This window comes from Pelobates fuscus, chromosome 13, assembly GCF_036172605.1.
Source record: "Pelobates fuscus isolate aPelFus1 chromosome 13, aPelFus1.pri, whole genome shotgun sequence".
NCBI lineage: Eukaryota > Metazoa > Chordata > Amphibia > Anura > Pelobatidae > Pelobates > Pelobates fuscus.
In genome coordinates, this window is record NC_086329.1 from 37410612 (window position 1) to 37438112 (window position 27501).

Sequence of the window (27501 nt, forward strand, 5' to 3'; positions counted from 1 at the left end):
GTGATACAATGGCAATTTCTCCACATCAGGGGTGAAAATATCAAGGCAAAAAGATGCAATTCTGTGGTAACACTGTCTCACCATTTAGTATACTTCCCTACAATAGAACTTTTTTGCTTCAATACATCTCTTCCCTCAAACTCCCTTGAACACTTTTTCTGTAAATGATTCTGCTCTAATCTAACTTGCTGGTTTCTCTCACTGTTATCACTGATCTGCAACCCCCTACTTTGAATGTATCTCACTCAGTCAAACGTAACAAGTCATTAACAACCCCATAATCAGTCTGACAAATGGAATATTAAACCCTATAAAAATATAGGAGCCATCGTTAAAGCTCGAGGTAACAAAAAGTCACGTAAAATTAAAACTTATTCACGAAGCCTGGTGCACATTTTTTGCATCACACCACCATCGACTAAATTCTGCCTTCTAATAATAATAAGAGAGAGACAAAGAGAGATCCAGGTGTATGGGGATAAGGGGGATGACTATCTTTTCCCTATGCACTCACCTACTGGCGGCTTCTCATTTATTTCTAACAGAAATCCAATTCAAGGAAGTACGGTACTCGCACAAGTGAATGGAAACCACTGACAAACATTTACTTTTGCAAGTACAATTTGTATATAATTTCAAGCCGTCAGCGGATCACAGAGCGAATACATTTTCTCCTGTTTGTATTCTGCACACTACAAGTTACTCACAAACTTCTCTTAAACCGCACTTTTCTAGGAGCTACGTTGGTCCCATTGAAATCAGTGGAAGAGATGGACTGAGTTCTGCTGTATACGTCACTGCAGAAGTGGCAGATCCTGGGGTTTGCACCAAACTAGGAACGATTGAAGGTAAGAAATCTTTCTTTATGCATTTTTCATGTCTTGTCTCAGATTTATTAAATTAAAATAAATGCCAGTGTCTGCATGCATGGTCCCAATGACATTAACACACAAAAAGATAGAGGCCCAGTTAAAATGCTAATAAGGGGGGGGGGCGGGGCCGGACCGCGAAGCTGGACGGTCGCAAGTGAGACCAGCTCCTGCAAACTAGAAACCTATAAGCCATAAAACAAAGAGTTTTGACCCAAATACTTCAAATCTTCAATGTTACAATCGAAGCCTACTCCGGCGGTGAGTGGAGCAGACGACCGCTGCCCGCTATCCTGCCTAACAGTGCCCAGCCAGGGGTCCAGTCCCACGAGGAAACGGCCCTGTTCCCCCCCTCTCTGGACCGGTGGGGGTGATCCCGACCACTGCAACACCTCTAAGGTGACCCAAACGTTGCAGCTAAGATGGCGGAGCCGAGACCAGAGAATCCAAAGGCTATCACCCCGCATTAACAACAATCAGAGCAGATCACAAGCGGCTCCGACACCAACAACAGTCGGACACACACACGCACTCTCGCACCTTTACAGGCCACCCACCTTCTGAGACCCGCCATGGGACCTTAACCCCAGCTCTGACACAGGCCCGAAGCAGGCAGCGGAGAGAGAGGCAAGGCAAGGCAAGACAGCACACGCAGAACAACATAGACCAAGAGAACATAACCCGCGAGGCTCCACTCTCTAGATGCCTCATGCCAGATGCCTACCTACCAATGTCGCAACACATGCGGACAGTCGAGCACACTAAGCCTACATAGGGCATAGGCTAATCATAGCCAAACGAGGACGCTCACCTTGACAACATGCCATACCGATGTCATTCTAAATAATGAAGATAGGGCACAACTGAAATTCTCCTAGTCTCACAGGACCTGCCTTACTAACCTGTACATGTGTGATATAGGGGCGGAAGGGTGAAGCATCTATGTGTAACCAAGCATAGTGTCACTAAAGTTAAGCTTAGAGTAAAACGTGTTATATGTTTGTTAAACAGTGCTATAACTTGCAGCAACGTTAGCTAGAACCATAAATATTGACCATACCAAAGCGCAGTTTTAATGAATATGATTATTAAGCCACAATTATTATACTAATGTGCCGATTAACCCATTGCTCCTACTGTCATGCGCGAAAATACGCTCGAGGACTGCTTTCAATATATTTTACTCTCAGGGTACTCAGAAAGATTAATACCCCACCGGGCCCTAGGCAGGTTCTGGTAAAGGAGGTAAAGCAAATTCACTCTGCTGTCAGAAGCTCCGTCATGTGGGGCTGCGCTCAGCGTAGCAAACATACCTCTTTGGGGGAGCTTGCGACAGCAAATTGGTAAGTTGTCAAAACATTCTTAAAGGAACACTCTGGGCACCATAAGCACTACAATGGGCTGAAGTGGTTATGGTGGTTGGAATGGATACATCTCCGTACAACATTTAGCAGAATGAAAATAATTTGACATGACAAACTAAACGTTAAATTAGGCGGCATTCTATCCTTATATTAAGAGTGTGATTATAAAAACAAACTTTCACAAGACTACACCAGCAAAAGTAGGCAGAACTGCTCAAACAAAACCTTGTTTTCAGGAGTCCCTTTAATTTCAAACTAAACTACCGTGGCTTAATTATTTGTGTAACAAAAAAAGTAACAATTAAAAACCGGAATATTCCAGAAACTGTAGAATGTGTGCGTCTCAGAACAATGCTTTCAGGCTAACACGCCTTTCACAGTTCATTACAATGGTCGGAAAATAGAATTCTAAGATAAGGATGTGTAGTACCCCCAAGTACTGACCATGCAGTTTACTTGTGTCTTTTGTATTCAGATTTAAATGCTGCAGATCTGCCCATCGATCAGATCTGTAGTATCTCCCATTACAATCCAAAGAAATGCTTCTGATGTAATTATAGCAGTTGGACTTCCTCAGTTGTTTTCGACATTTCTTCTATGGAAGCAGACATTTCTCGATCCTAATACATAAAAAAAATCTAGACTTAATTCCTGAACTGCATAATTAGAGAAATGATTATACACATAACAGACATTAATACAAACGCACTCAATTTTACCCGCACAGATCATCTGCTTCTTGGTATTTGACTGGCTGTATAAGTTAGCGGTAGCTCCCGTATTCGAGGACAACCGACCAGATTTCCTACTATTCCGTCAATAGTTTTAGCCTCACACTCCTACTCTCTAGAATTCAGTCCTAGTGATTCCAATCCACAGATTCTCCGCTTTTACAGAATATATTTTTCCAAAGCCCTTTATAAAATTTCCAGTCTTTTCTCCTGTCCCATTAACTTTCATCCTTCCTGATTTTTCAGGTTTAATATAGGCCACTCCGAGAACCAATACGACTTTATTGCATAATCTATATATATAATTTATTTTTAAATGCTAAAGCTATAGACACATTTGCAGAACGTTGCACCATAAGCCTGCCTCTTTAGCCACGCCTCCTCACTCTCGAAAAATGACTTCCTTATCTAATGTATGTACACAGCTCAGCTACGGACAGTATCTAATGATTTCAACTACAAGCAACCAGGAGGGATGCCCAAAAGGTATATCCCCAGATGTTTTAAAACTACAGTTTCCATGCTGCTCTGTCATTCTAAAGCGATGCATAGCATCATGGGAGTTGTAGTTCTACAACATCTGGGGATCTACCTTTTGTGCAGCCCTGCAGTAAGGATATCAGTACCTGTTTGTAGTTTTTCTGACTGTTTGCAGTCAGATTGTGAATTAAAAGCAGCTTACTCAGTGCTGTTAAGGCTGAGACTGTGTGCACGCATTTTATAAAGAAGTCCTTCTGGTATGAGGGGACCTGGCGACAGAGTCAGGCACCAACTATTATTATAGCTCCAATGAGATGCATGTACACTAACGAGGATGAGCATATGGTTTCAGACAATATGCAATAACCCAGTCAGACTGGAGGACAAGCAGTTAATGGCAAGATACGTAGTTCCATACCTCTCTTGTAATATTAGGGAGTTCAGCCGCCGTTTTCAACCAATGTGCAGCAGTTGCATCGTTTCCCAAATCCTTATAACACTGTAGTAAAAGAATTAAATAAATAAATACAAACACTCTAAAACCATAGGGGGAAAAAAAATGTATTCTCCCAGTTATGAGTCAGCAGGTTAGATCACATCTCGTAACTCCAGTGATGAATTAAAACCCAGCAGCAAATGTCACACATTGTGCAGATATCCAGAATGCAAGAGATGTTTACACACGATATGACATATATGAATAGATACGCTGAAATTTAATTTATAAGACACAATTGCATACATTTCCCCCTACACCCCCCAATTGTCCCGATCGTACAGGACAGTCCCTAGTATGAGCCACTGTGCTGCCATCTTGTTTAGTCTCCCCACCACCCACAGTGGCCTGCTTCTAGGAACACCCAGAAAAAAAAAGTGTAAATTGCAAAGCTGCATATTACAAACACCATCAGCAGCTTCTGCTTGGCTGCACATGTCACTTACATGTTCATCATCCCTGCCCCACATCCAATCAAAATGTCAAACACTGCAGTAGTGTGAAGCATGTTATCTTATTAACTTTTCTTTCATTGAGAAGTAAAACTGCTGCTATTGGATAGGATTTAAATTGTCTGCATGACAGGGCACAAGCACAACCCTGAGAGAACTGGTCCCGAACAACCCGCACACCTGGTCGCTCCTCTTCAAATACCATCAACTGAAGAGGTTCCTGCAGACCACGCCGGGACTGGACTCAGCGACCCGAGCACTCACCGCCTTTGAGATGATGTGCACGAACCCCCCGAGCCCACCGCACGCAATATCGTTACTATACCGCACACAGATTACACCATCCACCGATGCACCTCTCCCTTATTTCACTAAATACTGGGAAAGGGATCTAGGACACACACTCCCTGCGGAACAATGGACCACAGTGTTCACGCTCATACATAAAGCATCCATAGCCACCAAATTCCAGGAAACAGGATATAAAATGCTCTCGCACTGGTACAGGACACCCGAGAAACTATCCATAACAACAGATGCCTGCGAACCCGAATGCTGGAGGTGCGGGAGGGAACTGGGATCCCTCTTCCATATTTGGTGGACCTGCCCACACATAAAACCCTATTGGTCGGCGATTCACGCTGTCATGGTGACCATAACGGACGCAAACATACAACTCACACCGGAAACCTACCTACTCCAACTAACCTCAATCCCCACACCTAAATTCAAGAGATCAGTGATACCACATCTCCTAAACGCGGCGCGTAGTCTTATCCCGACACACTGGAAACAACCCACGGCCCCGACGCTGAGAGAGTGGCTAGCCAGAGTGGAGGACATCAGACAGATCGAGGAGCTGATCCTCTCAGCGGCCGGACGTATACAGCGCTACCACGACACCTGGTACCACTGGCTAAGATGGCTCGCCTCCCCCACCGGGACCGGAGGAGACACGCAACCCCCGGGATCAAACACGAGGCCCCCCCTGCCGGAGGGCCCAGACAGGAGCGACGGAACATCGGAGGCAGTCCCGACGGAAAGACGGATCCGAAATGAGCACGCCGATGCCGGACCCAGGGACGGGGGGAGCTGGGACGCGGGCACAGGCCCGGGAGCCCGAAGCCCACACCCCACCTCTCACACCCAGGCACACCCAAACTAATTCCTGGTCACCCCCGCCATCACTACCTCCCCTTCACTCCCCCCCTACTACCCCTGACCGCACGTCACCCCCTGCCAGAGTGACAACGCCGAGCACGAGAACCACCTGTGACACCTGACACACAAGACTCCCTCACACACCTGACTGAGGCCGACACAAGCCACACGCCAGGTAACGAACGGGGGTCCTGTCAGGGACGCAAAGCAAACACACACTACAGAACCCCGGCGACAGACCCCTTACCACACACCACGGACCAACCTGCTACCTGAGGTCCCCAGTACCCATGACCCCACGCTACAGGCGACTGTAACTGAAGGGATACCTCGACCCACATCTCCCTGCTGCCCACAGGCCGCCCTCCCTCCTCCAGAGCAGACCCTGTGTTCCAAACACGGAACATCAGAACACCACACACCCCACCTTATGGGGCATCACCCACCACAACAAACATCTATCACACACCGTACCACACCAATACCCACTCCTACGCAGATGACATCCTCACCACAAGCAGTCAGAGGCAAACAGACGTCGGACACTATACATACACTGCGAGGTGACATACTATTGTAAAACCTCAAACGAGCATCAGCCCTGAATGTCACAGACATAGTAATACCCTCTGTATGACTCGCTGTAACATGCAATTGTAAAGTCTACTGCTCTTTGGGAGGCACATGATTGCCTTCATTAATGTATGCACAACTTACGCAAAAACAGGCATCGCTCCTCATTATACGTAATTGCTACAAGCTCACTAGATAATAAGCTTCTGGTCCTTATCCTTATCCTCGCTACTCTCAAGCTAAACTCATCAATGTTTCTATGAACCAAGCAACTCACTAAACTATGTACAAGTTTCTTTCCTACCACAAATATGCTCGTACACTTGTAACCAATGCGCTTGTTAAGGCTGTTGTGGCCATACAAGAAATGTTGTGATCTTTCATGCACTATAAAAATAAAAAAAAATTGGAATAAAAAAAAAAATTAAAAAAAAATTGTCTGCATGATATTTTTTTGATGCAGTCTTGCACACTGAGGGAAGCTATAGGCACCCAGACCTCTTAAGTTAATTTAAGTGGTCTGGGTACAGTGTCCCTATTGCACTTAGTGCTGCAACGTTTACATTACAGCACTTGTCTGCCTACCAGCTCAGGCATATAAAAAAAAAAACCTTATGTTTATGGTTATTTCTGATTTTAGAGGAGGCGGAGTAAATCATGCCCAAATAGGGCGTTCATGTAAAAAATGTATGTTTAACCATTAAAATGAAATCCCTGACATACACACATTAACTCAGAATACTCACTTACCTTTGCAATGTATATTCTTAACGCCTTTGAAAAATCAGGCATCATTTCTTCAGCCTGAAAGACACAAATTGAAAAATGCATCTCTGAATGAACGTTTAAAAATAAAGGATGGGACCGATTTCACATCTATCATTTCTTCTCTAACTTTAGAGTAAGAGCTCTCGCTTTTCATTTCACCCTGTGAGCCACATACAAGTACAACCGATGAAAATCCAAATATATAATGTAGTGTGAAATAATTCTGACAAAGCTGTAACAATAGCCTAAGTTTAACAACTGATCTCTATTTCATTCTATGTTTGTATCTACACTTGTGTTTTTTTGTTAGTTTTTTTTTTGTCTAATTTTCCCAAAGAATTAACCTTGTAAGAGGGTCATAATTATTTAACAGGGTCTTCACTAAAGCGTTTTAAATAAACCGAAGAATAACAAATACCCGAGTGTCACAGAGAAAGATAATTATAAAAAATATATGCAGAAGAAAATATATACAAAGGTGTATATGAAGAAATGGATATGGCTCGAGCTTTTGATAAAGAGCCTGGTATGGCTCTGGGCCATATCCATGACTTCATATACACATTTTTTTTAATATATATATTTTTAATTCTCTTTCTTTGTGTTATTCTCTGTTTTATGATGTATAGAGTTTAAAGCAGCTGTAATTGTATAGACTATGGTCAAAATGTAACCTTTTTAAAGCCATCATTTTCTGGTAAATGAAGTAGTTAAAATGTTTTTTCGCCATTTGTTATTGACGGTTTATAAACCAGATACACACAGTTACTGACTAAAGGGAATTTCATGTTTGAGGTCAAAGTAGCCGAACTGGAAACATTGTCTAAGTCGGTTCTGCTTTCAGTTTGGCTACTCTGGCCTGGCATTTGAAATTCTCTTTGACTTCTAACCATCAGGTTAATTCATTAAAGTGATAAGGTAGATTAAGTACTCGTCACTCGTCCAAAATGAAGATCTTGTGCTTTTAACAGTTGTAATATTCATTGTTTTACTTATAGTATATGTGGTCATGCACTGCCATTAAAGTTGGCATTAATGTGTGTCTCTCTCCTCCACCTCCCCCCCCCCCTGTTTTTTTTTTTTTTTGTAGATGGTTTAGGAAAAAGAACACAGCAACAACAAAGGTTTGCATTAAAGGGGCTCTCCAGTGTCAGGAAAACATATCCATTTTATAAAACCTGCAATAATTACACTTTCAGGGTTAAGGGTGGTGGGAGTTGGCACCCAGACCACTCCAATGGGCAGAAGTGTCCCTTTAACAGTTTTAAAGGTTTTAAAGTGCAAATCCCAAGTTGCATACTTGGATAAGCATTTGGAGTTTGGTTTCAAAGATAACCAAACACACATGGCGGATGATGCTCCAATACTAGCCAAGCTAATCATCCATCTCACACATGTGCTGCTATTCTTTTTTGTATAAAGATTTACTGGAGGGACAGAGGTCCTTCAAAGTGAATTCACCTGATGTTTGCATACCTGTTTGCAACCTGTTTCAATATAAGTAATGAGACGTAGGTCTGTTGGATAGACTCCCTTATAGTGCACACCATCACAATCAATAGGCAACCCTCATATCATGCAATGCTCAGGGTTAACTTATATTAGAAAGGTAGAGCAGAGAATAGGGGATACCTTCAGAAAGTTTTGCAGAGCTTCCTGAACAGAAGACTTCGGGACTTTTTCCAACAAGCCCGAGATGGTCTCTATTTCCGACAGATCCAGGTTACAGATCTAAAGAAACAGTGGTTTTGCACAGATGATGAGTTTGTTAATAAACTTGGTAGCTGCATGACATAAAAAAGAGAGAGAATACAAAAAAAACAACATATATTCTACCAGAATTAACAATGTGCAAACAGCAAAGACTTCTACTTTAAATCTCCAAAATTCTATATACAAAAGAAAAACTATAGTGCCAGGAAAACAAAGTTGTTATCCTGTCACAATAGCTTCTTATAGTGCCACCTTTACTAGCTTTGCAGGGTTAAGGGTGCTGGGACAGTGCACCCAGACCACTTCAATGAACTGAAGTGATCTGGGTGGCTATAGTGTCCTTTTAATTCTCCTCTTAACCCTTTTTTAACTTCTATTAAAACGTTACATTATCGGTGTATGTTTTGATGAATAGAAACCGGTCGTATCGGTACTCACTTGATAGCACCAGCGTCCGAGCAGATAATAACATCTTGGGTCAGTGGGGTTTAATGAAATTGCCTTTTCAATATGTTCCTAAAATATACAAAATATTATATATTATAAAGTTAAGAATAAAATCACAAATGATTATCAGGCTACTCTGTCAACCCCCCTAAATTACTACAATTGTGTTTATTTGGATTAGTTTTGCACATAGCTTACTATTTCATCAATTGACAAGTGTTGTGAGTATGGGACATGCCTATATTTCCAAAGTATTTATATTTCTTTACAACAACTTGATTTTTTTTTTTTACGATTTGGCTACTTTGCAATGTCAGTAATACGGTTAATAAAGGCATTGATACCATGTTTAATAATTCCATTTTTTTTGGTATATTTTTTATTCCCTACAGTCAAGAGACAACTTTCAAATTATGGCCTCAATTTAATATTGTTCGATGAGCTTTCAAAATGATTTAAATATTTTTGTATGCTTAAACAAACAAACAAAAAACTTCAGCATTTAACAAAAGAAATATAAAAAATATCAATATTGCAAAACTAGAATATTTTCATGATAAATAATTTGGAAAGCTTAATATTAAAAACCTAGACCTGTATAAGAGCATAGCTGAAAAAGATCATTGTGATTTGGCAATGACATGACATTAAAAAAAACATAACCGCAATTTATCATTGGCAGAGAAACATGCTGAGCGTGAATTTAAAGGGGAACTCCCACTTTACATAATAAGTAATATTACATTTAACCCCTTCAGGACGGAGTCAATACTGCACGTTCTGATCAAAACAAAACGTAAACAAAAACTGGAATTTGCGCTATATGTCTGTTCACCCGTAGTTCCCCTCTTTCATATTATATGCACCCACACTTATTATATATCATTTTGTTCAGGAGAAACAGGGCTTTAATCTATCATTAACTATTCATATATGGAACATAATTTATTATGAATAAAATTAAAAAAAAGTGAGAAAATAAGATTTTTTTTAAATTTGCATTTCCGTCTGACATTTTAACGGTGAATGTCATAACACTGTTAGGTTTTACTGCAAAAAACTGCACATATTTGTAGTCACACGAGTACAACAGTACCCCCCATTAACAGGTTTTATGGTGTTTTGGAAAGTTACAGGGTCAAATATAAAACATTCCATTTTCAAATTGAAATTTTCCAGATTAGTAATGTTACCTTTAAGACGGTGTGGTAACCCAGGAATGAGAATTACCCCCATAATGGCATAGCATTTGAAAAAGTAGACAAGCCAAGGTATTGAAAGTGGGGTATGTTTAGTCTTTTTTAGTAGCCACTTAGTCACAAACACTGGCCAAAGTTAGCGTTCATATTTGTTTTTGTGTGAAAAAAGCAAAAAACGAATATTTGGCCAGTGTTTGTGACTAAGTGGCTACTAAGAAAGACTGGACATACCCCACTTGCAATACCTCGGGTTGTCTACTTTTGCAAATGGTATGCCATCATGGGGGTAATTCTCATTCCTGGGCTACCATACGCTCTCAAAGGCAACATAACCAATCTGGCAAATTTCAATGTGAAAAAAATTAAATGCAAGCCTTATATATGACTCTCTAACTTTCCAAAACACCATAAAACCTGTACATGGGGGGTACGGTTATTCTCGGGAGATTTCACTAAACACAAATATTAGTGTTTTAAAACAGTAAAACATATTACAACAATAATATAGACCATAAAAGTGCAGTTCGCTTGTAAAAAATGCGAAAAACGTCACTTTTACTTAAAATATCATCGTTGTAATACAATTTACCAGTTTGAAACACTAATATTTGAGTTCAGCGAAGTCTCCCAAGTAAAAAAGTACCCCCTATGTACAGGTTTTATGGTGTCTTGGAGAGTTACAGGGTCAAATATAGTGCTTGCAAATTAAATTTTCTGCACTTTCTCCCGGTGTTGTCAGGCATGTCAATCAATTTTTTATTAATCAAATCATATAATTACGTTAAAAGATTATTTAAATATACACGTAGAATTTTAATATATATGCATTTATAGGTATTTAAATTCTACGTGTATACTAATGTAATCTTTTATGTAATTATATGTATTTATCTATATATATATATATATATATATATATATATATATATATATTTGCGGTTATTTGTATTTTATATATAGATAGATATATATAGAATGTCATTCTAAGTGTATTTTGTTACCGATATATATATATATATTAATAACAAAATACAGTTAGAATGAAATTGCATATATAATTTATATTAAATTTTGTTTCAATATTTTATTTATTTATTATTTTATACGTATTTATATATAATATATATATGTACATCTATTATATATATAATATATACATATATATATATATATATATATATATGTAACGTCATTCTAAGTGTATTTTAATAATATATATACTTGTATTAATATTAAAATACACTTTGTATGACGTTACATATATATAATATGTATATGATCGCTTTGAGAGCGATCACATGGCCCCCGGGGGCCTCATTTGCCGGAGGGGGGCTGCCTGGGCTGTCAGGCAGCCCCCCAGAAGAGGATCGCGGCGGAGGTAAGTACAACTCACCTCCTGGGGCTGCAAGCCGTTACGACGTACCATGCCGTCGCAACGGCTTTAAAGCCCATTTAATGCAGGACGGCATGGTACGTCGTAACGGCGTTAAGGGGTTAAATACAAGTTTTAGTTCTGAAAAATTAAACTACATGCAATGAGTCCTATCTGTTGGAACCTATCGCATAACTCACATATAATACCAAATACAATAGAACTTTCAAAATTTTCCCAAGACATTAAACCAGGGGTTCTTTAAACTCCGGCGCCCCAGATGTTGCTGAACTACAACTCCCATGATTCTCTGGCTATCTATGTAATTCAAAGAATCATGAGAGTTGTAGTTCAGCAACATTTGGGGGGCCGGAGTTTGAAGACCCCTGCATTAAACTAAATCTTCCTAGAACTCACAATCCAAGATTTTTGTAAATACAGGTTGACAATCTAACCTTAAATTGGCATCCCAACAGAATTCGCCAGTGGATACTTTCGTGTTCTGCGAGCTGTTCACAAAGGATGGCAAGCCTAGAAAACAGCAAACATATATTCTAAACTGGTCATGGATGGAAAATTACAAGCGAGTGGTTATATACTTGCATCAGACTTTTATAGTAACTAGTCCATTCAAGTGGTGAAGCGCTCATCTGGTACCTTGCCTTTGCTTTATTTATTACAATGAATCTAAATTATTGGAACTCATCTTAGCATGTAGCTGAGCAAGCGTGTGTTTACATTGGTGTGCTGTGACAACAAGTACATGATAGTACCTTGAAGTTGTGTACCTTTCATTATAAGGGAGCAGGTCCACCCCCATGGCAAGTAAAGGTAAAGGGGAAACTCCAGATCCCTAAAGCACTTTAGCTTTCCAAAGGGCTTTGTGTAAAGAGTGCCCTTTTTCACTTTGCATTTCACAAAAAGTGCAGATTTCAATAGAAATCGGCACTTTTATGAGTTAGCCTTGTTACACTTCCCTTGGCTTTCAAGCAGACAACACGTCCTGTTACTTCCTGGTTGTTTAGCTCAGTAAAGATAAACTCTAGAGACAGCAATAGCTCAGAGCATCTGCCTTGCAAAGACTTCTCATTGAGCTGCATTAGGAAGTCTGTGATTGGACAGCCACAGAAAGTCTGGATGGGGTTAGAAGGCTTTGGAAAAAAAGAGATGCAGGGATATCTACTAAACTAAGTGATTGGTTTATTTTTATTTGGACAGTAAAGTGTCCATTTAAGCTCATTAGGCTGTTATGGAGGGCAGGAGTGCCTTACAACGTCAGGGATTAAACAGTTTGGCAATGGTTTAAGTTGGGCCTTCTGCCTCTGCTTCCATTCTTCTCTGCAGTATAAGGAAGGGTTAGCCAGGCAACCAGTGATAGGCTCAGTGTTAGCTGGTTTATACCCCGATGGTTAGAAGGCATCCGGGTACTCTTGCCCCATAAAACCTAAAGTGAACTGAAGTTATTATAGGGGTGTGAGTGTTCCTTTAGACTTAATACAATTTTTAATTATGTAAATAGTAGTCATAGCAAGTGACTTGTTAAAATCATATCTACTTGCTAGACAGGCCTGTGGCAACCTCAATAACTCGAGTCCTATTTACTACCTTTACCTATGTTGAACATCACAAATTGTTGTTTACTGTAACAACTCCAATGTTATCCTTTCAACTTGAAATTGAAAAATGAAAATAAAGAATTTAATAAAATAACTAAAGTGTCTTTACTCATCTCCTTGAGAAATAGTCATTGATTAAACCTATTTCCCCAAAAAATGTATTCTATATGGCAAAATTGAGACAAAAATAGTTGATCAGGAAAAATATTCTCCAAAATCAGGTGAAATTGCAGTTTCTCCACTTAAATTAATTCACAAACATTCTGAGTTATACAAATAACCCAGACTGAAATGGATGAAGTCAGAAGAGCAGTAAGTGGGTATTTCTTTAACAAGTCACAAAAAGCCCAGAACACTAGAGCGGTTTGCTTACTGAATACAATCATTATCTAAAATACCTGTGCACAGACCAAACCAGTCACTTTAAACACAACATAACATCTTGGGGAAAGGGAAAAAAATTATAATAATCAGAAATGCATTTTGTTCCCTTTACTGAACCCAGCTAGCTTAGTGTGCAATACAACATCCAAAAGTGGACTGATTTGGTAACATTACTTTGCAAATATCCCTGAGATAGAACTTACCATTTGTGATTCTCCGCACGACCGTCTTCACTTGCATTTCCTGACTCTAGACCTTGTTCAGCTTGCAATTTCCCTGCAGACAGACAGACAGACAGACATTCTCTGAAATTAGGACATAGGGGGTGTCTGGCATAGTGGATTATTTATCACGATCATACCAGAGCAAGAGGAAATATATAAGGTTAAAGTACATTATAGTGCCCTGGTCACAGTTTAGGTCAACGTGGATAGCGCTGCCAGGGCTTTGTGATTTTATTTAACTTTTCTCCCTCACAGCACCGGCTTCCTTGGCTGATCTCATAGAGCCATAGAAAAGCACTTCTGTCAAGCTGCACCAATGAGGTGGTCTCTCTGAGATAATCTGGTTAAAATAGAGTTTTACTCTGCTATCTCATGAAAGTGCCTCTAGTGTGAAAGTCACTAGAGGAATGGTAACATTGCCGTTCCTGCAGGGTTAAAATGGGGGGGGGGGGGGGGGGGGTTGAGATGAAGTGGTCTGGGAGCCTGTTGTGTTCCTTTAACAGAGGAGTGAAATCTGTATGGTGAGCCTTTAAAAGGGTTATAAAAGCAATAGGACTTTCTAAACGTTACAAATTATTCAGAAGATTCCTTTTTCATATGACTACAATCCAGGTTAAAAAAGTGATCTCATCCTTTCCTCACTGCCCCCTCACACCTCTTCTTCTAATGGTTTTTTCCTCCTTATTCTCCTCATTTTCTCATTTTCGATTTTCTGTCAAACTGTTGTACTCTTGTTACAAACATGGAGTAGTTTCCATATCCTTTTCTCTATTTTATTACCTTACATTGTAATCATCTCAATAAACATTTTAATTACCAAAAAAAGTGATCTAGTTTTTCTAGAATGTGAGTTTGGTCAGAACTGGACACATGGAAGGCTATGAACATGAGCCAATATTTTTGATTTTACAGTTACATCTGCAGCATAGGCAAGCTTACTGGCATGTAGTCAAGGAACGAGACATCTTTTGACTCAAGTCCACCTCGGCGCTTTGTTTATCGTGTTATCTGAAACCTCTCTGAAAGAACGTCCAACAGCTCTAGGACCAGAAGCAATATCTAGAATCTGAAGCAGTATCAGTTCTGCAACACCGTGCTCTTCAGCCAACTCCCCCCCAAAAAACACAGCATATTACACACACTATTCCTTCACCATTATTATCAGTAGTACTGCTGTATAAAATGAATTGTACAAGCTCTGAAAACCCAAGAACCCCCTTTTCACAAGTAACCAGTTAAATGCCTTTGCTTCAGACCTCTTTAACCCCTTAAGGACCAAACTTCTGGAATAAAAGGGAATCATGCCATGTCACACATGTCATGCGTCCTTAAGGGGTTAAATAAAAAAGTCAATACAAGGAGCGCATTAATCAGGGCTGGTCGAAAGATAGATGGTCAGCTGTAAAAATAAACCTATTATGATGCTTTAAGGATCAATGACCTACCTTTGTCAACCCAATGCTATAAATCAAACATATAAAGGTGAAATAAAAGTATCATATTCAATAGTTAACATGTTAATGACTGCTGATTATCCTAAATGTTTCAGTACACCACAAAAACTCCTGACTTGATAACATATACAAACAACATCAACCTTTCCCCTTTTTTTATTATGTGGGGGTGCCTTTCAAACTCAACATCACAAAATCTAAGTTACCAATGAAATCAAGGTTAGGCCTGGTTTTGAGACAATTCTTCTTTACCAGCAGGAAAAAAAAAAAAAAAAAGTTTGTGATACTAGATTGTGATTGCATTGATAACGGTCCCTTAGCACAGGCCAAAAGTTAGAAAAACTCTCAAATTTATTACAGTCTATAATTTAATTCTAGAAGATGGTAAAAAATCTGTTTACTCATCAAAATTATTTCCCTAAAAAGTGTTGAAAACTGATAAAATATCATTAACCACAAAAGTACTAAAAAACGAATTAACCGCAATTAATAGTTTGAAAACTTCCTTTTCCATCATCTGTTAAAAATACAGAGTTTTGTAAAAACCCTGACTGACACCAGTTTTCCCACTTGGGTGCTTCATCACAGACCTGTCTCTGATCACACAATATGGGTATTTTACAAAAAAAAAATAATATGAGCAGTTCAAGGTTTGTCCCAAATTCCAGAGCACAGTGGATCACTGTGTTCACGAACATAACAGAATAGTGCAGCCTACTTACCCTCCATAGCGTACGCTCTCTTTTTCTGTAGGTCTTCTGCATTCTCACACATGTCGCTGTAGGCCCGAGCAAGACGCCAAAGAAAGTCTTGATTCTCCCCGAACTATACAAATAAATAAGAAAAGACAACACAATTTTTCAAAATCACCAGGTAGACTAGAGTGCTAAATTTATTTGTAGGTTAAATGGTTAAACAAATCGAATTCTAAAACATACAACATGTAAAATCTAAACCTCCGAAGAAATGTCACATCTGTATATCAGGAGGCAAACAAAATGCCTTTCATATTTGCAAACCATTCTAAATAACTTGCAAGGTGTGTCATTAAACACAAACCGCATCGAGCTCTAAACCAGCAGACAAGGGGGCGGGGCCTGGACATCATGGCGGCTGGACGCACCTCGTGTGAGCTCCGAGCTCAACTCATCCTCTAAGCCTGAATTTCGCCAACCAGCCAGCCAAAACGCCATAAAAAGAGACTTACCTGCCTCTGGAAACAGCAGAGGAACCCCGGGTCTGCTGCCCGCGGGTGCATTGCACGTCCGACGGAGATTGGAGGAGTGAGGCCTAGTACGGCCGCCGGACGAGGGGAGCGGCCGATCCCCCGCTAGGTGTGACGCTGTGCTATCCCAAGCTTTTCTCTCAGCCCTGTTCCCCCCCCCCCCCCCCCTCTGGACCGGCGGGGGTTATCCCGGTCCGACCTGGCCACACAAGAGTCTCCCGCATCGGCCTAAAGCACGGCCCAGCAAAGCCCGCAAAATGGAGGCCCGACTTACCCAGCGGGAATCAGCCACTCAGCAGTCTATGACAACACCTCTCACTCCTGCACAGCTATCACTGAGGAAGCTAGACGAAATTTTCAATCGCTTTTGGGCTCAGCTAGAAGCACGCCAAGCTGCAGCAACACTTCGGCACGAGGATGACAGGGAGGATGACGGCCGGGCGGTGAGTGGACCCCCTCCGATCAGCCATGCCTCAACCGCACACAAGCCTCCTAGCAAGGGATCACCTAGGCCGAGGGCCACCAGTGGCAAAGCCCCACGGCATCACCCACGCAGACGGAGGATCACCCGCAACCGATGGCGGTTTACCACCAAGACCTCCTGTCTACCCCATGGAGGGGAGGACCGGGACCCCAGAAGCTCCCAGGTCCGTGGCAAGAAGATGCTGGCCTTTCAACCGGCCTGGGGCGGGAGAGATGCTCCACGGCGTCGCCTGAGTGCTGCTGCCTCCCTAGCCCTCGATGTACAGGACTTTCGCTTCCCGACTAAGTGCAGGGAAAGCTGGGTCTCTCTGCCTTTGGGCATTGGCTAGGTACTATGTTACATCTTACCTGCGGACTACTGGTTACTGTCAAAGGCTTGCTGCTAACCACACGTATATAATTACTACCTAGTAGCTATCCTAAGCTAATAATTCCACGTCTTGAGTTACGCTCATAGTCCACTTTATGCTACCCTGCTATTACTCAATCAGTATGTATACACTAGGCTTTTCTACCCTAGTTAACGAAAGCTCAACTTAAGCTTGTTTAATACAAAATCTTGTTATAATGTATGCTTAGCCCCTCATGTGACCAGCATTACCACTCACTCAGCCATGTCTACTATAACTACTAAGCTGGTCTATACCCTGTCCTAAATTGAGAAGCACTTACTTTCTTACTTCTTACTATGTGGCATATCGGTTAGATTCAGCCTGTTTCATATACATAGACCATAATCTTCAGTATGCCTACACCTGTTTAAAATTTAAAATTGTGCATGTTAAACTTGGGAGCCGCCTGTTTTGCGTGGAAAAACTGGAGGAATGCCTTTGGGGTACCTCTTGCCTGTTTGTGTTATACCTATGCACTACAAAAATAAAAAATAAAAAAAATAAACCAGCAGAAAACAGCAACTCTCGCAAAGGACAGACAGCACACTGGGCTGTGCAGGGTTCATTTAGATGCCAGTCTGTGCTTTTCACCAAAATGTCAAGTACAAAAAACAAACAAACAGATGACTGGCTGAGAGTGCTGGGGGTGGTCACCTCGGAACTCTGAGTGTTAATTTTTTAGCAATGCAGCTAGGCAGACCGTGATCAAGTCCTATTTGTGGTAAAGATATATCTAAAACTACGCTATGGTGTCCTGAGATTTTAGGCAATATAACCATTGTACAAGCTGTAGAGCTTCTGTAGCTTAGAGCACTCCAATAAGTAATAGATACTTGTAGGAGAGCAGCAAAAAGTATTACAAAGCAAACACCCTGTCACTAAATGAAGCAATGGCATTCTACATCACTACTATGCATCTGACCCCTAGGAAAAGTGGGTTGTAGTTTGTATTGTTTGAAGGAGGGATGGCTGCATATTCAGATGCACATTTCAGTCCAAAGGGCCATGCTGCATGTGTGGAGAAAGTCTATAGAGCTGCAAATTCATTTCAGGTAAGTATTAATTTATACATTTGCTGGTAAATTTGCCAGCACAGTCTGTAGATTATATCTATACCAACCTTAGCAAAGTTAACGCATGACAATAAATGGCTGTTCACAAAAATTGAATGGGTGCAAAAGATAAACACTGTAGCATTGGGAAGCTACTGCGCATGCATGGCAAATCACCGCGCTGCGCTAACCCGCATCTCCTTAGAGATTCATTGAGTAAACACATTGGTCCAGCAATTTTTGCAAGACTGAACCCAGGAAGTCCCTCTAGTGGCTGTTTGAGTGACAGCCACTACAGGTGGGACTAGGCAGCTGTATAAAAAAAGGCAGTGGTTACACTACATTTAAGCTGTACTGGTTATCGTGCATACAGTGTGCCTTTATATATATAAAAAAAAAAAAAAAAGTGTGACATAAAAAAAATGTAAATAAAAATATTTTTACCGATCCTTTATTACAGCGGAGCAATTGGAATGAATCTTTTTTCTGCTCCGAATCTCCATTGTAAAGTTGATCTACTTTCTGAACCAATAGTGTCAGTTTGTCTTCAAAACAGTCAAGGGTCTGGGTAAGATCTCCGTCATCTGACGTGAGGTCAGCCGAATCCCTGCGTATCGTCCTTATGGTTTCACAGCTTATTTCATCTTCTTCCTCGCTGGCCTTAAAACTCTCACGGTCATAATCGGATTCTGCGTTTGCTGTAGTGTAGCTACAAAGGTAGATGGAATCGTGACAAACGTTATGAAACCAGAGTAAAAGCTCACAAGAGTAAAGTGTAGAACTTCATAAACCGTAGGCAATACACCTACAATAACATGCACTGAATTCTCAAAAATACATGCCCCGTGACATCATCCGGTAAGCCAGCATCGATGGCAGAAGGTACACAGATATGAAATGATGGGATGAGAGTGTGAAGGGGATACATGTGAAATTAGGAGCTGATCTGGTCGTAGAGAAGGAATCTGTTGTAGTGGGAAAGATGGAGACTGATAAGGAAATATTGACTGATACGATGTGGGAGAAATGTATAGATGTGGAATGGATAGATTGTGAATACTGCAAAGAAATAAAAAAAGGGTAGTGTGCTCCAATATAGAGGAGAGCTCCTATATTATTATCCGTTATAAAGCACCAACATATTCCGCAGCGCTGTACAATAGTATAAAAAGAGTTATAATATGAACTTGTCAGAAAGAGGAGAGCTTTGTATGGTGATAAGAAAAATCGGAGATGTAATGCAGCAAAGCAACTGAAACATATATGGTAAAAGTCAGCACCATTAACAGGGGGAGTAGGTAGTGGGAGTAAGAAAAATAAATGAGAAGACTGAAAGATTTCAGCCAACCAAAAGCTTTCCCATAGGGAAAGGACTGGATTGGCTGAAATCAGCAAGGATGCAGGACGGGCCACCTCCTCAGAGAGATACATTTAATCAATGCATCTCTATGAGGAAAGTTCAGCATCTCCATGCAGAGCGCAGTGTGCAGCACTGCCCCAGGAAGCACCTTCATTGGCCATCTGAGGAGCGGCCGCTGGACGGACATGTCCATAGGGGGCAATGGAAACACTGCCTTTTTCTCTGAAAAGACAGTGCTTACAGCAAAAAGCCTGAAGGGACTGGTTATACTTACCAGAAGCACTACATTAAGGTGCAGTTGTTCTGGGGACTATAGTGTCCATTTATACTAATCACCCTTACTGTCAACTGGTACAAATAGAATATAGCACAAAAACCCCAGGCCTTAAAAAAAAAAAAAAAAATGTCTGCAGTGGTGATGGTACGCTCTACCTTTTACAATGGTTTAACTTCTTTGCAGGGTCCACGAGGCACCACTCCTCACCTCCACTACTGATAATGGAGAGCCAGAAGATCTGGAAACAGTGTAGGGCTTAGTTAATTGTCTGACAGCGATTGACGACCCTCTCAGCCCTGCACTGCTTAATTCAGGAGAGCAAACGGAGGTCCTGCTTAGAAGCTTCCATCTCTCTATCATCAGTAGTGGAGGCAAGGATCAGCTGCTGTCATGTTCCTAACGTGGTGCCACTCCAGATTTTCTTGGCCAATTCATCCATATTATGGAAATTGCTCCGGTAAAATCAATAATAATATATTTTGCAGAAATACAATCCCCATGATGCTCTGACAGCCTTAACACTGCCATAAGCTTTGCAATTCTGCAAAAGCTCAGGTGTACACCGGATATACGCAATATACATGAAAATATACTGCACTTCTAGATTAAAAAAGAAAACACAAAAAAAAAAACACTATTTGGTCATCAACTGCAACGGAGGACATTAAATGTCAACAATATGATACAAAGAGCAAATAAAATGAATTAGGTAAAAAAAAATCTGATTATTATATTTTAAAAGGTAAATCCAATTGACTGAGCGGAGCGTGAATCTTTACACATTGACAATTTATATTGCCAACTCCTTACCCTCCTTCACTTTCAATATCTGTGTTCGCTGGCCCAGAGCTGGTTGTGAAGTATATTGAGCTAGATCCTGTTGAATCCGTCCTCTCTCTGTGTAACGGATATCGCCGGCGTCGAGCTGCCTTCTGGCTTTCCTCTATTTGTGACCTACATAATTGACAGATTACGTTTAGATCCTGAAAGTATTATGTGTGTTCTTTTCCCATTACAGGCAACATTTATTTCATATTTAAAATACTTTTTTTTTTTTTTTAACATATATACTTAAAGGGACACAACAGGCACTATAACCGTTTCATCTCATTGAAGTGGTTACAGGTTTTGGAGTCCCCCTACAGCCACCTTTCCATACAACACGCATTTGGAATAGATATGGACATAAACAGTTATACTCTAAAGTGTAATTTGCCTCGAATTCAGTGAATTTCAGATTTTAGGGCAAAATGTTCAAATTGGAAATAAATCTCCAAGTCATGTATGTTTTTAGAGTAGCTATTTTGGCTTAGACTATGGAATTCAAAATGTGGTTTGTAAGTGAACTTAAGAAAACTCAATCAATGCAAATGTTCGCAGCAGACTCATCTATCTGATCATGCTACATAAATCCCATCTTCCCCAGTCTGGCTTACAGACCCATCCACAACTCATGTTGAATATCTGAAATTAATACTTAGTACTGCTAATGTCCAGGGCAGGGGACGGTAACCTCTGACACACCACAAGTTATGGACTACATTTCCCATAATACTCTTACAATGCTGGTAAAAGCATCAGGAGAGATATAATCCAAACCATCTGGGGTGCTGAATGTTGCCTACCCCTGTCCGAAGGTTGTAAATACAACATAAACTTGGACAGTCTCCCTCCGTTACAATTTTCAAGAACTCTCTCAAATCTTAGCTCCTTACCAAGCCTCTTACCAATACCATTTCACTAATAAGCATAAGGTGGAAAAAACGATAAACTAAACATCCTTTGAATTTGAGTACCAAGGATTGGCGGTATCCCCGTAATAGCTCCATAAATTCCCACAAAGGTGAATTTGTAAATCCAGTGACAAGGGAAGCCATAGAAGAAGTCTGAGTTTGTCTAATAATGTCAAGTGCACTATCACCCTGGAATATGGGAACATCACGAAGGAATAGTTCATAAAGCTTGGGAGTGCCTAGTCTGGTAAAATGGACTTAATGTTGCGTCCATTATACAAACATGCAGGGTATTTTTTAAACAAATTACACTTACTCTCCTATTCAAAATGCTGGATATACCTTGATGATCCCTCACAATGTTTGAGACTTTCTGGGTTTTTCACTAAACTGAGAATTGTTTAGAATTAAAAGTTAAATTGAACTTTAACACAAACATGTATTCCTGATGCTATATAGTGTTAAAACCACCATGTAGCCCGCCTGCCCCTCTAAATATAGTAAAATCTTTCTTTTAATCAAGTCTGCAGTTGCTGGCTCTGCCTCTGATCTGCCTGCTTGGCAGACATCATCAGAAGTAATTATCTGAGCCAATCACAATGATTCCCCATAGGATTGGTTGAGACTGTCAAGTAGGCAGATCAGGGGCAAAGACAGCCCAAGCCAAACACAGCCCTGACCAATCAGCATCTCCTCATAGAGATTAATTGAATCAATGCATCTCTATGAGGAAAGATCAGTGTCTCCATGCAGAGGGTGGAGACACTGAATGTAAGTCACACTGTGCAGCACTTCCCCAGGAAGCACCCTTATTAGCCATTTGAGGAGTGGTCAGTGGAGGTATCCCTAGGCTGTAATGTAAACGCTGCATTTTCTCTGAGTTTTACTGTTTACTGCAAAAAGCCTGAAGGGAATGTTTCTACTCCCCAAAATACATGCAATAAGCTGTAGTTGTTCTGGTAACAATAGTGTCCCTTTAAGGCCAAAATAGCTAAAAGGCAAAACATCTGTAAACCAGCTATTTTGTCTTTTAACCTGAAATTCCCTTTTTTTCTCACTTTAGTAAAAAACCCTTCTAGTAACAGGGATGGTGGGATTAAGGTACCAATTTGCTTAATTTAGATATAAACTGAACAACGTCAAGAAATTAAGGTGAGAGCTAAAACGGATCTTTTATACATCACCATGGTATTTGATCATTTAATATTTATTCTTGCTCTAAAACAGGCCTGTCCACCCTGCCGCCCCCCCCCCCCCCCGATGTTGCTGAACTACAACTCCCATGATTCTTTCAATTAAACAGATAGCCAGGGAATCATGGGAGTTGTAGTTCAGCAACATCTGGGGGGCCGCAGGTTGGACAGCCCTGCTCTAAAATTTCCTTGCATGCATTTATCGTTATTTTACGGAGTCATGTACAGGGTTGCTTACTTACTGTAAAGACATCATTCATTATATTAGCAACACGTCTATGTGGATTCTTCTTATTTTGAATGTAATAAACGTGTATTATCTGTAATACCTCATCCAATTAGCCATATTGTTTAAATGATAATTTTCTATATTCTTCCATACTTTTGGAATACAGAGATATGGACAAAGTTCCAAAATCCTTTATACAGGTGAATGTGGCATCTTTAAAAAAAAAAAAAAAGGAAACCTACCGTACTTCTTCAACTATATCATCTGCTAATTCGTGGAGGCTGTTCCGAAGGGTTTCAACCTCCTCTCTCAACACAGTAATGGTCGAAAGAACATCGTCTAACCGACTCAGCAACTCCAACTGCTCGCCGTGTGTCACAGCTTTGTTAACCGCCTCTCCCAACGCAGCTGAAAATGAAAAAAAAAATTATATATACTCATCACTAAAAAAAAATAAAAAAAAATTATATTGCAGTTTAACATTATTAAAATTGCCAAACTCAGATAGTTTAAGCTATGATGCAAAGCGATATTAATGTCCTAATATTTTGCAATCCTAAAGTATTCAGAGGAATGAACAACCTTCTGCGTCTAAATAACTAGTAGAATTCTTCAACAAATGTCTGACCACTAAAACCATTGTATTCCTAAATAAGAACGACCTTCCATTCACCTTGTGAGTGTGTTGTTGATGGATTAGTGCTGCGGTCCGATGATTTATTTATACAGTACCCAGCCTGCTTGGAGAGCAATGTGTTATTCTTTTTAGAACTCCTCCTGTAGACCAAATAAATTACAACCGCAGCAGCTGTTCCACATATCAGGCCACATCCAAGCCGGTATGTAAGGAGAAGTTTAGACATCATTTAATTTTCTTTCCTGGAAAAAAATATAAACAGGCTTTTAAGAGAGAAAAAAATAAAAACCGCATACAACATATAGTTAAAAATTAACTAACAGGGGGGCGGAGCTTGCATGCAGACCTGATAAGACGCCATTTTCCTGACCTCCTCCCGAGTCACCCTCAATCCGTTAAATCCAGCCAAAAATACTAACAATCCACCTTGCAATCCTACTCACCCTGATCCAGCAAGTTGTGCTGAGCCGGCTGATGCCTTTTTTTCAGCCGCAGAGGCTACCTAAGCGGCGCCGCCGAGTTGAGGCCTACCGACCGCTGACGACCACAGACCTCGAGTCACTCCTGTGGAGAAACTTCCCAGACCAGCCAGGAGCAGAGCCGCTGTCACACGACCCAACCATGGGCCGCAGATCGCAGAAGTCGGCTACCGGGCCCGCCAACAGAGACATCGGGGCCATGCTCCAAAGACCGGCGCGACCCGAACCTCCTCCGCCACCGGAAGAATCCCAAAGTGAGGCCGAATCTGAACCGGAGAGGCCGGAGAGGTCGGAGAAGCCGGAACGAAGGCAAACAGAGGTACTACCAAACATAGTGACAACAGCGCCCCTAAATATAGCTGCCGACGATGACTCTGCCCCGACCACAAAGGGGGACCTAAAATTACTCCTTGCCAGTATCCACAAACTACTGGACGCAGATTCCGCAAAGCTCAAATCTGAGATGCGAGAGATCAGGGAGACAGTGGGAGCAGTCACCGACAACGTACAAGACGCACACACTAAGATCACTGCAGTACAGGACACAATACTCCAACTCCAACGGAACCAAACACTCCTAATGGGGAAACTTGCAGTCATGGAGGACCGACACCGCCGAACCCACATAAAAATCAGGGGGATCCCGGCCGCGATATCGGCAGAGGAACTACCCCACTATATAAGGCGCCTCCTCGCGACTATACTGCCCCCAGCAGTGGCCCGCAAAATGAACGCTGAAAGTATATATCGTCTCCCCTCGACAAACAACACGAAATCCAACCTCGCCAGAGACGTTATTTTAAGATGCCACACCGTCCAAGACAAAATACATATTCTGCAAGCTGTTAAAGGCAAGACACCAATTACCTTTGAGGACTCCACCTTACTATTCTTTCAAGACTTGTCAAGGGCTACCTTACTGTGGAGGAAGTCATGCGGACCCGTTACTACCCAGCTACGCTCGGCAGGCCTGCCGTATAGATGGGGAGCGGACAATTCCATAGTAGTCACACAAGCCGGTGCCGTACATGCCTTGCACACCATGGAAGAAGCAGCACCATTTCTACGAAAACTGGGCATATCAGCCGTACCGGTGACGCCAGAACAACCAGCAAGATCCTGGGACCTGAACACTGTTATACCCTTCATCCCGCGCTCCCAAGCTGTACCACCACCTGTAACATAGGACGCTATGATGAGTAACGGTACTGATCAGGAGCTGATGCGGACATTAGTGACGAAGAAGGGACTTTCGATTGAGATCACTTAACCTTATCACTTTTCGTTTTAAAATGTTGTTATTTACCTACATTTATGTTTATTTGTATATATGCTTATTCGGCACCCGCTACCCCACCACTCACCTGACGACCCCATGTAATACTTAACCGCACCACTAGTACGGGGACTGACAGGTGAAGCCCCATGACCTACACCTCAATACAGGAGGTTCAACCAAGCAGACCCACTTGACCCATGGTAGGTTCCCACGAATCACATGACGTCTTACTACCCCCCCCCCCCCCCCCATGTCCTCCTCCAGGTCAGGGGCCCAACACCCGCCCGCACCGACACCAACAAGCTAACACACAACCGGACTAACACGAACCCAGCGACCTACATGAAACACTGACAGAGACTCAACGAGAAACGGGCGACAACTGTAACCGAGCCTGACACGCCACATATAGATGGGTCACTGATAACCAGCCTGAATCCAACTATACGGATACACCCCCAACTGACCCAAGACCCCCAGCACACCACAGCGTAACCAATTTATAGCCATCACCAGGTGGCACCACCGACGGGCTAAACCCTTGACGCCAAAGGTGACTGTGGACCTAACCAAACTGTATGCCAACATGACATCTCAAACAAAAAATAGTGTTGACGACAACCACAGCAAAGCGGAATACAGCCATGAACCGCATGTGACACAGAATACCTATCTCACCTTGAACACGCATAATATGTAACGCTTCCCTTGCTTATGAGATAGTATGATCTGTATTGATGTTGATTTACACCTGCCGTTGTGACAGGGCAAACTTGTATGTCAAACTACAACACTGACAAAAAAAAGAATTTAAAAAAAAAAAAAAAAATTAACTAACAGACATATAATTGTAACCAGACAAATGGACGTACAGGAACAGCGAGGTGGAGGGCCCTGCTCAATGAGCTTACATTCTATTAAACCATTTGTAGTTTTGCTTTCTCTTCCAGAGTCTCGCTTTAGGTTTAGATCAGATCTTTATTTTGTACTTTTATCTTGTTTTCCCTCTTGCTGTAGATTGTAATTTGCCCTATATTACTTTCACGTTGAACGCGCTTATAATTTCAGACAATTCAAATCCTTCAGGGGTTACATTTACTAAATCCCGAATTGTATTGAATTCAATGTCAAATAACCAAACTGAAACTAAAAAAGAAAAACCAAATTCTCCACCAGAGCTACAGTTTGACTATTTAACCCCAGTTTTGAATTTAGTTAACAAACCCTCTGAGTATATGGACCCTTTAAGACACACAGCCATGAGACTCACTCAAAAGCCTGATGTAAATATAACTGGCAACATGGTACAGGACACTCATTGCTCTTGTATTAGCCCCAGGTAAAAACATGAAGCTTAGAAACCAATAATAAAATAAAAGTAGAAAACTCAGCTCCTAGCAGACCATATAGTGACCCACAGGCTGGGTGGTTAAAGGTCCAATGCAGCACTCACCCCTGGCTGGCTGGTGCAATCCACAGCTCCTGGTGCAGCATGCACATAGAATAAGTTCCGGGTTCAGAATGAGGCTTGGAACGCAAAGGTTCACCCATCATGCTTCACGAATCTCTATTGGTTTCTCCAGCAGCACATGGTTCTTTGACAGCTTGGGGAGTAACTATTACTGACACACAGACTGTATAATTAAACAAACAGCAAGCATTGCCAGCAGGGTACAAGGTGGAATGCTATCTGCAATTGTTAATTTGAAAGTTAATGTTTTTTTTTTTTATTGCCTTACACCTCATACAGTGCACAGGGAAGCTTCATTGATTGGGTGACAGTATCTGTGCTGGGCCACTCAAAGCATCCGCAGAGAAAATATATGTGCAAAGGGTGGGTTAATGCTAGCTTAGTTTTA

At 41.3% G+C, this 27501-nt stretch overlaps 1 protein-coding gene across 2 annotated transcripts; it reads right to left on the minus strand.

Annotated features, from left to right (window-relative positions):
• Positions 1 to 2094: 2094 nt before the first annotated feature.
• Positions 2095 to 27319, minus strand: RMDN3 (regulator of microtubule dynamics 3). Of its 2 annotated transcripts, none has more exons than XM_063440221.1 (13): positions 27096 to 27319; positions 23921 to 24126; positions 23490 to 23655; positions 20903 to 21046; positions 18900 to 19164; positions 16026 to 16128; positions 13829 to 13901; positions 12081 to 12156; positions 9046 to 9123; positions 8527 to 8625; positions 6877 to 6930; positions 3863 to 3943; positions 2095 to 2853 (listed from the first exon to the last, which is right to left on the minus strand). In XM_063440221.1, the coding sequence occupies exons 2-13, from the start codon at positions 24111 to 24113 to the stop codon at positions 2788 to 2790; spliced, it is 1398 nt and encodes a 465-aa protein (XP_063296291.1). In that variant the 5' UTR covers positions 24114 to 24126; positions 27096 to 27319; the 3' UTR covers positions 2095 to 2787. The 2 variants fall into 2 exon arrangements, with proteins under 2 accessions (XP_063296291.1, XP_063296290.1); XM_063440220.1 differs by having other exon boundaries at positions 27092 to 27319.
• Positions 27320 to 27501: the final 182 nt, after the last annotated feature.

Bases quoted from the DNA above. Each gene is read 5' to 3' on its own strand.
- RMDN3 (XM_063440221.1), bottom strand. From the start codon at position 24,113: ATGATGTCTAAACTTCTCCTTACATACCGGCTTGGATGTGGCCTGATA. The intron at 19,165-20,902 runs GTAAGGAGTTGG...CTACCTTTGTAG, and splicing joins GATATTGAAAGTGAAGGAGG to CTACACTACAGCAAACGCAG. The intron at 13,902-16,025 runs GTAAGTAGGCTG...GTCTGTCTGCAG, and splicing joins GAGAGCGTACGCTATGGAGG to GGAAATTGCAAGCTGAACAA.